Here is a 14,006-nt window from a genome sequence, read left to right on the forward strand (position 1 = left end):
AGGGATTATACGGAGGTGTTTGATCAGAAAAGAGGTGGACAGATGGCAGTGATGAAGCATCATTCAGGGTAGAGCTGCATACCCACGTTCTCCTCCTCTCGTTTTCAAAAGTCTCTTCTTCTCCTCGGTGTTGTTCAATCAGACTGTTGTGCGCCTGAACAGCCTCTTGACTGGCGCGGCTGAATAATGTTGTGCCTCTTCATTTCAATTTGTGGAGCTCTTTGCCTCGGCGTCCCAATCACTCCTCCTCCTCCTCCTCGTTTGGCTCATGTCTCAGAAACTGAAGGTCAAATTCAGTCTCTGTTCCCACAAAGTTGTTTGGTCTCATCTAATTGACTAAATTATACCTGTTTGCTCCAAATCTGTCCATCTTGTTCTCATGTGTTTCTACCTGCTTTGACTTTTGTGTGATTGACATCGTCCAATCAGCTGATTGAAGGCAACGGAAGGCTGAAGTGGCCTCCCATCTTCTGTGGTCCTTCTTTTGAAAACGGGCAAAGAGAATCTGGCCACAGAGGAAAAATATACAGCTCGAAAATTAATACCCGGAAGTCCCACCCCCTGCAATAGCCGGTCGCAAAAAAACAAAAACAAAAAAGAACATGATTTGCGCCGGAAGTCCTTAACCGGAACCCCCATTTTTAGCTTTCGTCCTTTTTTGCTGTTTTTTTCTCTGTGACACTATATGTCACAGAGAAAAAAACTGCATTTCGTCGGCGATCAGCTGATTTATAAAGAAAAAAAACGGCATTTCGTCTGCGATCAGCTGATTCATAAAGAAAAAAAACTGCATTTCGTCGGCGATCAGCTGATTCATAAAGAAAAAAAACGACATTTTGTCTGCGATTAGCAGATTCATAAAGAAAAAAAAACGGCATTTCGTCGGCGATCAGCTGATTAATATAGAAAAAACTGCATTTTGTCGGCGATCAGCTGATTCATAAAGAAAAAAAACGACATTTCGTCTGCGATCAGCTGATTCACAAAGAAAAAAAACGGCATTTCATCTGCGATCAGCTGAATTACAGAGTAAAAAATTGCATTTTGTTGACGATCAGCTAGTTTACAGAAAAAAAAGGCATTTCGGTTGCGATCAAATGATTCACAGAGAAAAACGGCATTTCACCCGCTTTTTCTCCAGAGGTAAACAGGTGCAGTTACACAAATTTGAACACTTGTTAATATTAACTTAAAAGAAAACAAAGCCTGTTCTCTGTCCCATTTGAAGCTCATCTAACACACTGAACTACAAGACCGTTACAGTTTATTCACATTTGAAAGCTCAAAAGCTGATAGTTCTAAAAGCTTTTTCAACGGGTTTCCCACAGTTTAGGAAATTTCCACTACTGGCTAAAGTTGTAAAGGTCCACCATCTTGCACCAGAGGGCCCTCAAACAGGCTGACGTGAGACAAAGGCCGATAGCGGCGTGCGGCGCTCTGTTTAACGCAATATTGGTGCTAAAGCGCTCAGCTGGGGGGAGAGGTCATCCGAGGAGAGCCGACGACGTGAAATCAAAAGGGAGATGAGAGAAGAAGAGCATGGAAATGAAGGGCCGGTTAAAGAGACGGATAAAAGCGACGGAGGGGTTGGAGGATAAACTCGGGGGGTAAAGATCAGTGGAGTCCTTTTATCTGCTGCATTGCCTCGCCTCTAAAAGCCTGTCCAGAGAGTCATTAGCCCTCACAGACAGGTGAGCAAAAGCGTGTGCGCTTGTGTGAGAATGATGTATTGGGGCCAAAAGGCTTCATCACCCGCAGTCGTGCTGTCAGGAATTCAAAGGCCCGTATTGTTGAGGTGGGTCATGGTGCTGGAATTGGAGGCCACAGGGTTAACACCCGGTGATACACTCTTTATTCTCCTCCTGACAAAATCCTTCACACGCCTGATTGGACCAGCCTGCCACCTAACCTGCTCTCTGATCCCCCCCCCCTCGCTATGTTTTTTCCTCCTCATCCGTGCAGAAAGGACGTGGCCGGAGCGCTGGAAGCCACCATCGAGTGTCAGAAGATCTACAACCATCTGCCCCGCATCCATGACATCATCGTCGCTCTGGTGGAGAAGGGAGACACCGATTTACTGCAGAAAGGTTCAGCATCTAAATCATTTACAGTCACTCCCATGAAAACCCTGTTTTGGGTGTTTTAAGTGTGGTGTTCTGGCATTTTTCTGATGATACGATTAATCTACTAATCAACGACTATTAAAATAGTCGATTAGTCGTTAATTTATATTATATTGAGTCAGAATGCAGAAAAGTTTAAAGTTATAATCACATTATGCTAGCTTTATGGACTATTTTGGCATTTATTACGATTTTTTAGACCAATTTGGAGTCTAGCTAATATTTCAGCTACATGCTAGCTGTTTAGGCTAACTAAGGTGTTTTTTTTAGACTAATTTAGATTTTAGCTAATATTTCAGCTACATGCTAGCTGTTTAGGCTAACTAAGGCTTTTTTAGACTAATTTGGAGTCTAGCTAATATTTCAGCTACGTGTTAGCTGTTTAGGCTAACTAAGGCTTTTTTAGACTAATTTAGAGTCTAGCTAATATTTCAGCTACATGCTAGCTGTTTAGGCTAACTGAGGCGTTTTTTTAGACTAATTTAGAGTTTAGCTAATATTTCAGCTACATGCTAGCTGTTTAGGCTAACTAAGGCGTTTTTTTTTAGACTAATTTAGAGTTTAGCTAATATTTCAGCTATGTGCTAGCTGTTTAGGCTAACTAAGGCGTTTTTTTTTTAGACTAATTTAGATTTTAGCTAATATTTCAGCTACATGCTAGCTGTTTAGGCTAACTAAGGCGTAATTTTAGGCTAATTTGGAGTTTAGCTAATATTTCAGCTACATGCTAGCTGTCTAGGCTAACTAAGGCGTTTTTTTAGACTAATTTGGAGTTTAGCTAATATTTCAGCTACGTGTTAGCTGTTTAAGCTAACTAAGGCTTTTTTAGACTAATTTGGAGTCTAGCTAATATTTCAGCTACATGCTAGCTGTTTAAGCTAACTACGGCTTTTTTAGACTAATTTGGAGTCTAGCTAATATTTCAGCTACATGCTAGCTGTTTAGGCTAACTAAGGTGTTTTTTTAGACTAATTTAGAGTTTAGCTAATATTTCAGCTATGTGCTAGCTGTTTAGGCTAACTAAGGCGTTTTTTTTTTTTATTTAGACTAATTTAGATTTTAGCTAATATTTCAGCTACATGCTAGCTGTTTAGGCTAAATAAGGCGTTTTTTTAGACTAATTTGGAGTCTAGCTAATATTTCAGCTACGTGTTAGCTGTTTTAGCTAATTCAGGCTTTTTTTTATTTTTTTAGGCTAATTTAGCATTCAGCTAATATTTTTCAGCTGGCTATTAGCTTTAGCGTTCTCAGCTATTAACTTCAGCATCTTCAGCTTCCAAATTCAGCTTAGAGCATTCACACTAGCATTATCACAGGTAATGCTATATATCTAGTTTTTAGTTGTTTAAAGTTAATGATGATTAAGATGTGTGCTTTACATTCACTTCATGCATGACCCGATTAGTCGACTAATCAGGAAAAATAATCTGTGATTAGTCAACTATTAAAATAATCGTTTGTCGCAGCACTAATTATGATTATTTCTTTATTCCAATTTTTGTGAATCAGGAGCAGACGATGAATTCCTTTTTAAAAAAGTTTGTTTGTGAGTTCCAAAAAATGTTGGGCAGAACACAAGCTCTCTGTTTCACTCCATTCTGATGTGTCATGTAAAAAACAAGATCCATGTACTTTAAACAAACTGTACTGATACCGGGCCGTGGATCACTTGGTACCGGTCCTCAGACAGAAAAAAAGAAATACATGTGCTAACTTAGATTATTTTCATTTATCTTTTGAGCCTGAAGGAAGTTTTATTTTGAAAAACTGCTGGATTGGTCATGTGATTTAAAGCAGTTACCTTGCTAAGCTAGTAGCCAAAAGCTAACAAAACCAAACAATAAAACATATTTATAAAGTTTCTTCAGAGACAAAAGATCCAGTGAGGAAACCGAAGAAGAGCCTTTGACTTCAAAGAGCAATAGAGAGTTTTTCCCATCATGCCTTTGTTTACACACTCTCCCACTAGCTTACAGCTCCTCACAACCCCAAGCTAACATTAGTGTTGCAATAAAAATGGCGTGCAATATTGGAGCTATCCAGCTGTACAGTTTTGATCCAGATTCCAGCTCAGACGAGGAAAACAAAGACGTTCATGGATCTATTTGTCTGCCAGTGGATGTATCAGAATAGAGCTTGTGGCCCGCTGATTGTAGTTTGTGCGTAACAGCTTCAAACTTTTTCAAAAAACTCCTGATTCTCAACAATTTGAATAAAGAAATACTCAGAAATCCAGGTTTATTCTTAATATATGTCCTCCATCATGAGAAAAATGCTGCAATGACATGTTAAAACTCCAGTTTTCATGGAGTGGATCAATAATAACACCATATGCTAATATATTGACCATAAATTGATACAATATTTACAAAGCAGGATTCATTGTTGCAGAAAAGTTTGAGCAGAATTAAGGCATCAAAGTTTCACAAAAGCCTACATCTTGCAGCTGCACTCTGTCCACTAAACTCAGTATGACTTGTTTGTCCAAATTGCTGCTAACCTTCGTGTGCGAGCCGAAGCACCTTTTTCATGTTGGCATTAAACGCTCATGTAACAAGTGCCACCACATCCAAAAAACCAACCGGTGGACGGGTCAGAACAGCTTTGACCAGGTCAGCTTGTGAAGGACGTCAGCCAATCACATTTAAAACGGCACAGTGAAGAAGTCAGCGGGCCAAAAAAGGCCAAGTGGCTCCGGAGTGTGTGAACGCTGAAGCCACGAGTGGAGCACCACTCTGGCTCCACCGCATCCCGAGGGGTGAGGAACCTGCAATGTCAGTCACTCACAAACACAGTGAAGAGGAACTTCATTTTCAGACAGAAACCAACTTTTCAAAACAAAAATAAAAAAATTAAACTTTTTAAACACTAAATGGCCGTCTCCCTAAGAGCTACATATTTTTGTGAAGCGTATAAATGCAACTGGCTTCTAAAAACACACTTTGTCATTAACAGATGCTACAAAAGGCTATTTTTTTTAGCTTAACCTAGAAAAGTTTCTTTAGCTGCGATAATGCTTGTGAGAATGATTTTTACTGAAAGTAGTTGCTAAAGATTCTGAAGCTTTTTTGTTGACAAAGGTGACAACATTTACTTTAACTGCTGAAGGAATTTGCTAAAAATTCATAAGCTATTTGCATAATGCTGAATTTGACTAACGGACTGTAAATGAAGGTGACATAAATTTCTGAAAAAATTGTAGTAAAATTGTTTAAAAATACCTAATAAATGCCAACTTTGCAAAAATATTCAGTGTTGCATAAATATGAGTTAAACTCTAAATTAGCCCAAAAAACCTCAGTAGATGTCAAATTAGGCAAAACAAAGCTAGTTTGTTGTTAAAATACTAGCTTAACTCCAAAATAGCCTAAAATTCCTCAATTATCTAAATTAGTCAAAAATGTTAGCCTGTTGCTAAAATAGAAGCTAACCTTTAAATTAGCCTTTAAACCCTCAGTAGAAAGCAAATTAGCCAAAAACTTTAGCATGTCGCTAAAATATGAGCTAATTTCCAAGAAGCATAAAAAACCTTAATAGAAGCCAAATTAACCAAAAAAGCTAGCTTGTTGTTTAAATACTAGCTAAACTTCAAAATTTCAAAATTTTAATTAGCCTATAAACCCTCAGTAGGTAACTAATTACCCAAAAAGGTTAGCATGTTGATAAAATGTTAGCTAGACTCCGAATTAGCATAAAAAATCTTAATAGATTCCAAATTAGCAGAAAAGCTAGATCATTGCTTAAATACTAGCTGAACTCCAAAATACCCTAAAATTCTTCAGTAAACTAAATTAGTCGAAAATGTTAGCCTGTTGCTAAAATAGCAGCTATACTCCAAATTAGCCCAAAAAAACCTCAGTAGATGCCAAATTAGGCAAAACATAGCTAGTTTGTTGTTAAAATACTAGCTTAATTTCAAATAGCCTAAAATTCTTCAGTAAACTAAATTAGTCAAAAATGTTAGCCTGTTGCTAAAATAGAAGCTAACCTTTAAATTAGCCTTTAAACCCTCAGTAGAAAGCAAATTAGCCAAAAAAGTTAGCATGTTGCTAAAATATTAGCTAAACTCCATTGTTTTTTTAAATAATTACTATAGAAGATGAAAACACAATTCATGAATATATTTAATGACTTTTTGCTAATCTACTTAATATTTAGAAATTTAAGGACTTTCTCATTCATTTCCTTTGGGCCATATGTTGTTCAAAATTTCAAAAACTATAAAGTTTATGAATACCAAAAAAAAAAACGTGCAGTAATGTCCTGAACAAGATGAATGTTTTGATATCACGTTTGCTGAAATTGCTGAAAGTGTGATTGAGTTTTTACTAAACATTCACACAATTACATAAATATGTTTTTAAACACAGATGTGCAATGTCAAAGAAAAAAAAAAAAAACGCTTTTACTTTAAAAAAAAAACCCAGTAACCCTAAATTAGACCATCAGGATCTTTTTACAGGAAAATCCACACGATTAATGCTTCTGCTAGATTTGGGCCTCGTGTTATTTCTGCATGAATAAAGTTCAAAAAGCTTCACTTTATTCAAGAGAGCGCTCGTTCAGTGAGAGGGATTACTTCTTCCCTCACAGCTCTGCTAAATATGCAGGTCCGTTTGGATGAGGGGAAACTTGGAACCATGTTGGTGTGTGCGGCACCTGTCCTGAAGCTGCTGGACAGAGATAGTCTGTACTGCTGAGCGGAGCGCTTTAGCAGGTTTACCAGCGGAGCTTATGCCTCCATTCGGGACTTGATATAGCCGCTTTGAGCCTGGGACTTTGTGCCAAGTAATGGAATCTGCGGCAAACGAGAAAATGTGTTGTGTGTTTGATTAAGCTGCAGACGCTTCTTATTCCCAACCTGTTTTTTCCTCAGCCATGGACTTTATTAGTCAGGAGCGGGGAGAGATGACCATGCTGTATGATCTGTTCTTCGGTTTCCTGCAGACCGGCCGTTACCGAGAAGCCCGGAAGATCATTGAGGTGAGCACATCTACTCTTGAAGGTCAGCTACCAGCTTTACGCCAAACTTTTCAGAAAGTAATAGTTTGAAGACGCACTCAAATGAAAAGTGTTTTTAAAAGGTTCACACCAGTGGTGTCAAACTCATTTTGGTTCAGGGGCCACATTCAACCCGTCTGATCTCAAGTGAGCCGGACCAGAATAGTAAAATAACCGATTGGTCAACTTGTGATCTGAAGCTTTGTTTTGTTTTTTTTCTCAAATAGAAAAGCCAACCTAGTACCATAATCACTTACTATTATGCATTCAATCACAGAGGCCAATAGATTTCAAATAAAACGCATTTCACTAAAAACAAAAGGTTTTTTCAATTTTATACAGACTGAATATTTTACATCTGACATTGAAGCAATGCCGAAAGTAAACTCAAGAGGGGGCTATTAAAAAAAATAAATAAGCACCCTGCCTTAAAGATTAATGTGCAAATCAATGAAAAATTAAACTAAATTAAACTTGCAAACATTTGTGAACACAAGAATTGGGAGTTAACCTCACTCTCTCTCCTGAAACTCAGCATGGTTTGGCCAATGATCTTGTTTTTCCTTTGCTCCGCCTAGTGACGGAATTGCACCCCTGCTTATTTAAAGCAGGAGTGCCCACGTTTTTTTAATGAGGGCCACATAACTGTTTTATTCTCTGATGGTGGGCCGGGGTCGGTTTGTAGGCAGAAAAAGTGTAACAATCACAGCCTACTCTTAAAGATGTATGGTTTACAGAAAGCCACACATAGCCAAATTTTAAATAATTTATTTCTGTAATCTTCACAAAAAAATAATACTAAAACATTAAAAAAAAAATAGATAGTTGCATTACCTGCAATAGATTAATGGTTAAAGATGCCTAAATTGAAGGCTAAAAAACACTGAACCTGAAGTTGATAACTGAAAACGCAGAAGCTGATAGCTAGCTAAAATATTAGCTAAGTTCCAACTTATCCAAAAAAAACTCAAAAATTAGCCAAAAAAAGATAGCATGTAGTTGAAATATTAGATAAATTTCAAAATAGCCTAAAAACTAAAAAAGCCTAAATTAGCCAATACAGCTAGCATGTAGCTGATTTTTTTATCTAAATGCCAAATTAGCCTAAAAACTGAAAAATGTGTAATTTAGCCAAAACAGCTGGCATAAAGCTAAAATATTAGCTAAACTCACAATTAGCCCAACAAACTAAAAAAACTAAATTAGCCAAAACAGCTAGCATGTAGTTGAAATATAAGCTAAATGCCAACTTTGCCTAAAAAACTGGAAAAATGTCTAAACTAGCTAAAACAGCTGTCATAAAGCTAGAATATTAGCTAAACTCCCAATTAACCTAAAAAACTGAAAAAAAACTAAATTAGCCAAAACAGATGGCATGTAGCTGAAATATTAGCTAAATGCCAAATTAGCCTAAAAAACTGAGAAAATGTCTAAACTAGCTAAAACAGCTAGCATAAAGCTAAAATATTAGCAAAACTTCAAATTAGCCAAAAAAACTGAAAAAGTCTAAATTAGCCAAAACAGATAGCATGTAGCTGAAGTATTAGCTAAATGCCAAATTAGCCTAAAAAATGTCTAAATTTGCCAAAACAGCTAGCATAAAGCTAAAATATTAGCTAAACTCAAAAATAGACTAAAAAACAGAAAAAAGCCTACATTATCCAAAACAGCTAGCATATAGCTGAAAAATTAGCTAAATACCAAATTAGCTTAAAAATCTGGAAAACTGTCTAATTGAGGCACCTTACTTAGGTAGGGGCGAAACGGATCACGGATACTCTGTGATCCGTACGGATCACTAGCAACAATTCGGCTCACATGTGTACCACAGATGCCACCCCTCCCCCGCTCCCTTTGCGAACCTCATGCACGAATTATTAAAATCAATTGTCTTTCCACAACGAATGCGATTGGCGTCAGATTCATGTACTGTCTTTAAAATGTGTCAAAGTTGCTTCTTTAAAGTTATCCAAAAGTCTGTCAACCTGAAGCTCCCGCCGCGTGTGGGTGGAGCTTCCATCATAAACTTTTCCCGAACTCGTCATGGAGGACACAGGTACTGAGATCGGGTTTATTTATTTTGAAGAGCTGATAAAAAACCTCGGTGTACGTCACTGATCTCCCAGTGGGGAGCATTATCATCTTGCAGCCACTGCTCGTGTTGTAACAGGAACGTGCCATCTGGGAAAGAAACTATGGCAAGCCAAAAGGTCAAAAATCTTCAGGAAAAGCGGGCGTGACAGTGCCTCACCTGCACATGTACTACGAATAATTATTATTTGAAAAATTTAAATGTTCCCACAGTTAGTTTCAGAACTACAATTAATACCAAAAAAAATGAAAGTTTAATTTTAACTTTTTCTTTTAATATTTAATTTGGACATCGGGGGATAGTGGCAAGGGGAAATTGTATATTTATTATTCTTTTCTCTCAGTTTTTGTAGACATGTAATTAAAATCAGAAACTTCATGTTTTTACATTTTTGGATATGTTCAAAGATGTGTGAGTGTATATTTATTCTTTAAAGTACTTTGTATATATTTTCTCAAATATATGTTATAAAGCTTTTCAAAAAATAATTTTAGGCTTTTATTTTCTTGTTTTTTACTATTGTTTTTTTTTTACTTCAGCGAATTTCTTATGAACTCCTGATATTCAGAAAATACTTAAAAAAAAAAACTTGGGCTTTTTCAATTTTGGCTAAAAATAAAATAAATAAATATAAAAAATAAATAAATAAAAACATATAATCATAATAAAAAATATAGTTGGAATCTGATTTCTGTGATGTCTCAATATGAAAGTCGTAAAATACAAAACCTTGAAATCTAAATCTCGTCCTTGGAGATCATTTTTCCGCAATCTGCATCCTCCGATAAGTCTTCATAAGTAAGGACATGCTAAATTGAATTGACGTCCTCCATTTGGGGTTGTAAACCATCTGACCTGGACATGTTTGGGATATTTTTTGTGCTCTTAAATCCTGACATCTGCCCTGTCGCGAGAAAACAAGAGTCACAAAGCAGGCAGATGAGAAGTAATTGTTCCTTTTTTCTCCCCCCCACCAATGCTTAAAGCAGAAATCTGAGCAAAATGAGAAGCAGGATGAGAGGAGAGGACAAAACACAGGAAGGAGTGTATGAATTCCCTAACCCTGACTGTCCTGGTGTGGCCTTAAAGAGGGATTTGCCTCTCTAGAGGTCTCAAACCCTCTTAAATATTATCAGCATGTTTTTATTGCGGCTCTCATTTCCGTTTTGCTGCTTTTCTGCTCATAACAGTCAGCTGGACAGTAGATGGTTGATGACTTGTGTGTTATCCATGCTGTTGAAGTGTCCTTTTTTAAAATTTACAGTTAGTATTTACTAAGTTTGAGGAAAAGATCATACAGGTTTGAGAGGATATAATCGTCCTTCGTTTATCACAGAATCTTAAAATTACTCACACTAGACAAAATTGCAAGGTTGTCAGGTTTATTTTATTTTTTTTACAACTATTGTAGACCTTTTGTGGCATCTGAAACCCTTCACTACACATTTTTCTTACAGATATCAACATTTTTACTTTTCTCTCCTGTTTTAAAGATCCACTTCAATAAAAATTGTGTTTTTTGACACGTTTTGTAGCATTTTTCTCATGATAGAGGATAAGGCTGGGCTAATAAAACTGATTTAAGTCGATTTAAACTCAATAGATCAATAATTTATCCATAAAAATAGACCTCGTAAAGCTAAATTCCGCTACCGTGATGCTAACGTTTAATGGAATTTCCCATAGGGCGGCTAATGCTTACGCTTAGGCGACCTAAACAAACATTGCTGACTAAATGAACATCTTTATGAATTTTACAAATTATTTTTTAAGTAACAATTTGTGGTCTAAAGCACTGTTTTTATTGCTCAAACTTTCTTCTTCTTTTGGAAAAAACGTTTTATGAAGTTTTTCATTGTAACAGACTTGGTCCATCCTCTGGGGGAGCAGCGAGCTGCATCACCGGTGACGCTTAAACACGAAATCTTTAACATACTGTAACTTTTCAACCGCTATTGCGCCGCTTTTCTCCTTCAAAATCTACGGGAATGACGTTGATCGTGTTAACGTTTGAAAACTTAAAGTAAATCAAAGTACATAAGCTCTGTGCTCCGGTGTTAAAGGGTTAACCCTCCAGTCCCATTTTTCAAATCTCTCTTATGATTTGGCCGGGATTTGAACCCACAACCTTCCAGTCTCAGGACGAACACTCTACCACAAGGCCGCTGATCTGTTTTAGAGCTTAAGTATCCACTAGATGTTGCAAAGCTTGTCACCTCCTCTTTAATGGATGCACGTCCTTCACATCATTCATGTATTTTCATCACCAAATTTGTATTTTAGATGAAATCTAAATTCCTGACGTTTGTCATGTCTGGCTTTAAGTGTTTCCTCCTGAATCCCAGATTGGATTCACTTCTCTGAAAGTTATGAATTGGAAGTTTTACCTTTTTTTTCTTGCCGTGCTTGCTGGAAATAAACAAAGAAAGAAATACCTGAAAGTCACTTAACCTTCATAGTTTGTGGAACAGACTCTGAACAATAAGTTCCCCGCTTATTATCACAATGAAAGTCACGCTCGGGCGACCACAATGGAATCACGGCTCACTCAGACGCACCTATACTTTTTTTTTTTTTTTTTTTGTCAAGTGGCCGTCCAGAGTGCTCCTCACTTTAGGCTCTGTTTGGTATAATTGGCAGCTGATTAATCACAGCTAATTAAATGTAATGATAGAGAAAGGTGGCCAATTTTGTGCTAAATGGTCATAGTTAGGTAGGGGATTGTCAGGTGGCCAGGCCTATTATTGTGTGTGATGGTAAAGGTTAGGTAGTATTGCGAAAGAGTGGTGATCCATTATGCGTTTTTGTGTTAGGGAGAGGGGTGTGTGTGGGAGGGCTAAGTGGCCAGGTGATTAGTGGAATTGGAGCATTAGGAATAGAGATGGAGGGTTTGTTAAGTGCAGGTGAGACGGGGTCTGCGTCTCCTTGTCCCGGTCGGGACGTTTTTTTAGGTGTAGCTGCTTAGCATTCCGTTTTCTTTCTCTTTTCATCGGATGTTTTGTTTTTACAGGATTTATTTTTACTTTTCAGATTAGGGAGATTCATTCTGACAGAATCCCAAACACATTTGTGTTTTGCAAGTGTTGCTCTGAGCCCTCAAGACTTTTCCAAGTAAAGCGAATCCGCGGCAGAAAGATGAAGCACTTGCAACGAGGCCTTAGTCTCTAAGAAGATTAGACAGACCGAGAGAGAGAGAGAGTGCTACACATTTTAATTTGTCCCTTTGGCTGCTCGGGTAAGAACATAATGCCTTTGCCTGGGACGGCCAAAGGGATGGGGAGGCAGGGGAAAAGACAGAGGAGGAGCTGGAGAGATTTGGAGGAAGAAGGGGGGATTGAGAGATTGAAAAATGAAAGGACAGTTTCTTCCTCTTGTCTATCTCGCGGTGGGTGCCGATGAAAGAGGCCAGCGGGGATTGCACATTGTTGATCCTCACTCAGATTAACATCCAGCCAGATCGCCTTTTTTTTTTTTTTTTCTTAGCCAGATTACCCACAGAGTGAAATTTTTCTCAATCCGACTCTTATTCAGATTGTATCAAAGCCCCCAGGAGGAGGATGAAAATCCTGATCACTGTCATTCCACGATAATAATCATCTAGACACTGCACATATCAAAGTGAAGCGCGGCTACATGAGCCGGCAGATCAATCTATGTCAGCCCTTATTGACGGCACAAATACTGCGCTTATCTGCATATCACTGCTGTCCGAAAAGTAAAAACAAATCTCTGGTAAATGGAAGCCGCTTCGGTTTTTATCCATATGAAACCCAAAGCATTGGCAGACATTTTTATCTTTCTATCTCGTCTTCCTCCTTTTAGATTTAGAGCAAAAAACACTTTTTTTTTTCTCTGAAGTTTTTGGTTCATCCAAAATCATTTGTTTTGAATTTTTTCATTTAAGTTGGGGAAAAGTCCTCCTATAAAACTATAAATTCTTTCCTTTTTTTAAAGTAAAAAGTGTACAAATTAAGGTTTTGTAAAGGCATGTCTTAATGGTGCATTATTTTAGTCACTACAGTTCAACTTTTAGCATAAGTTGCTTTTATGATTACTAAAATTGTTACTTTTTTACATAAATGTGTTCACCTTCATCTGTTGGAGCAGTAAATATTTCAAATACAACATGATTTAAATCTACAAAAATGGACTAATAAACAGGATGTGATTATTCTGTTAAAATGTTCATCATAGTAGAGGCAGTTCTGGCTTCAAAACATGTTTTTCTTCACGGCTTTTGTCGGTGAGTCGTCATTTGTTTTGCAGAGATGTTATTCAGAAGATGAAATGAGGCAGTCCAGTTGTTCTCTGGGACCATAATCCATCCGTGGCTTTAAAAATAAAAAGGCAAAAAAGCTTAAAGAGCCTTTTGTAAACACATCTACAAAACAAATTCTGTTTCTACTGTCTTTATTAGGTTGTTATTCACACACTATATTGTGTGAATGCTTAGTAAGCATTCACACAATATAGTCGTAAAAATTCAGTCACACTTTTAGAGATTTTAGCAACTTTGATTTGAAAACTCGTTCAGGACGTTGCTGCTTGTACTTTTGGTATTCAGCAAAAAACACCTCATAGAAAATGAATGAGAAAATGCTCAAACACTTTAAAAACTTTGTGCACTTCTGCAGATCCTTTCAGGAAGATAAAAACTTTAAAATGTTCACCAATTACTGTTTTTTTGGGGGGTGTAATTTGGAGTTCAGCTTTAATTTTAGTGACCTGCTAGCTGAGATTTTTTTTTCCGGTTCTTTAGGCGAATTTGGAGTTTGGCTAATATTTTAGCA

General features: G+C 37.2%; 1 protein-coding gene across 1 annotated transcript in view; it reads left to right on the forward strand.

Annotated features, from left to right (window-relative positions):
- Positions 1 to 14,006, forward strand: part of lrpprc (leucine-rich pentatricopeptide repeat containing) — a gene marked incomplete in the record, with an annotated part of 82,405 nt that overhangs the window by 48,371 nt on the left and 20,028 nt on the right. Inside the window, 2 exon segments of the mRNA XM_024296997.2 lie at positions 1,963 to 2,087; positions 7,000 to 7,106. Coding sequence (XP_024152765.1) covers positions 1,963 to 2,087; positions 7,000 to 7,106 — 232 coding nt within the window.

The sequence above is a fragment of the Oryzias melastigma genome, linkage group LG15 (genome assembly GCF_002922805.2).
Source record: "Oryzias melastigma strain HK-1 linkage group LG15, ASM292280v2, whole genome shotgun sequence".
Classification (NCBI taxonomy): domain Eukaryota; kingdom Metazoa; phylum Chordata; class Actinopteri; order Beloniformes; family Adrianichthyidae; genus Oryzias; species Oryzias melastigma.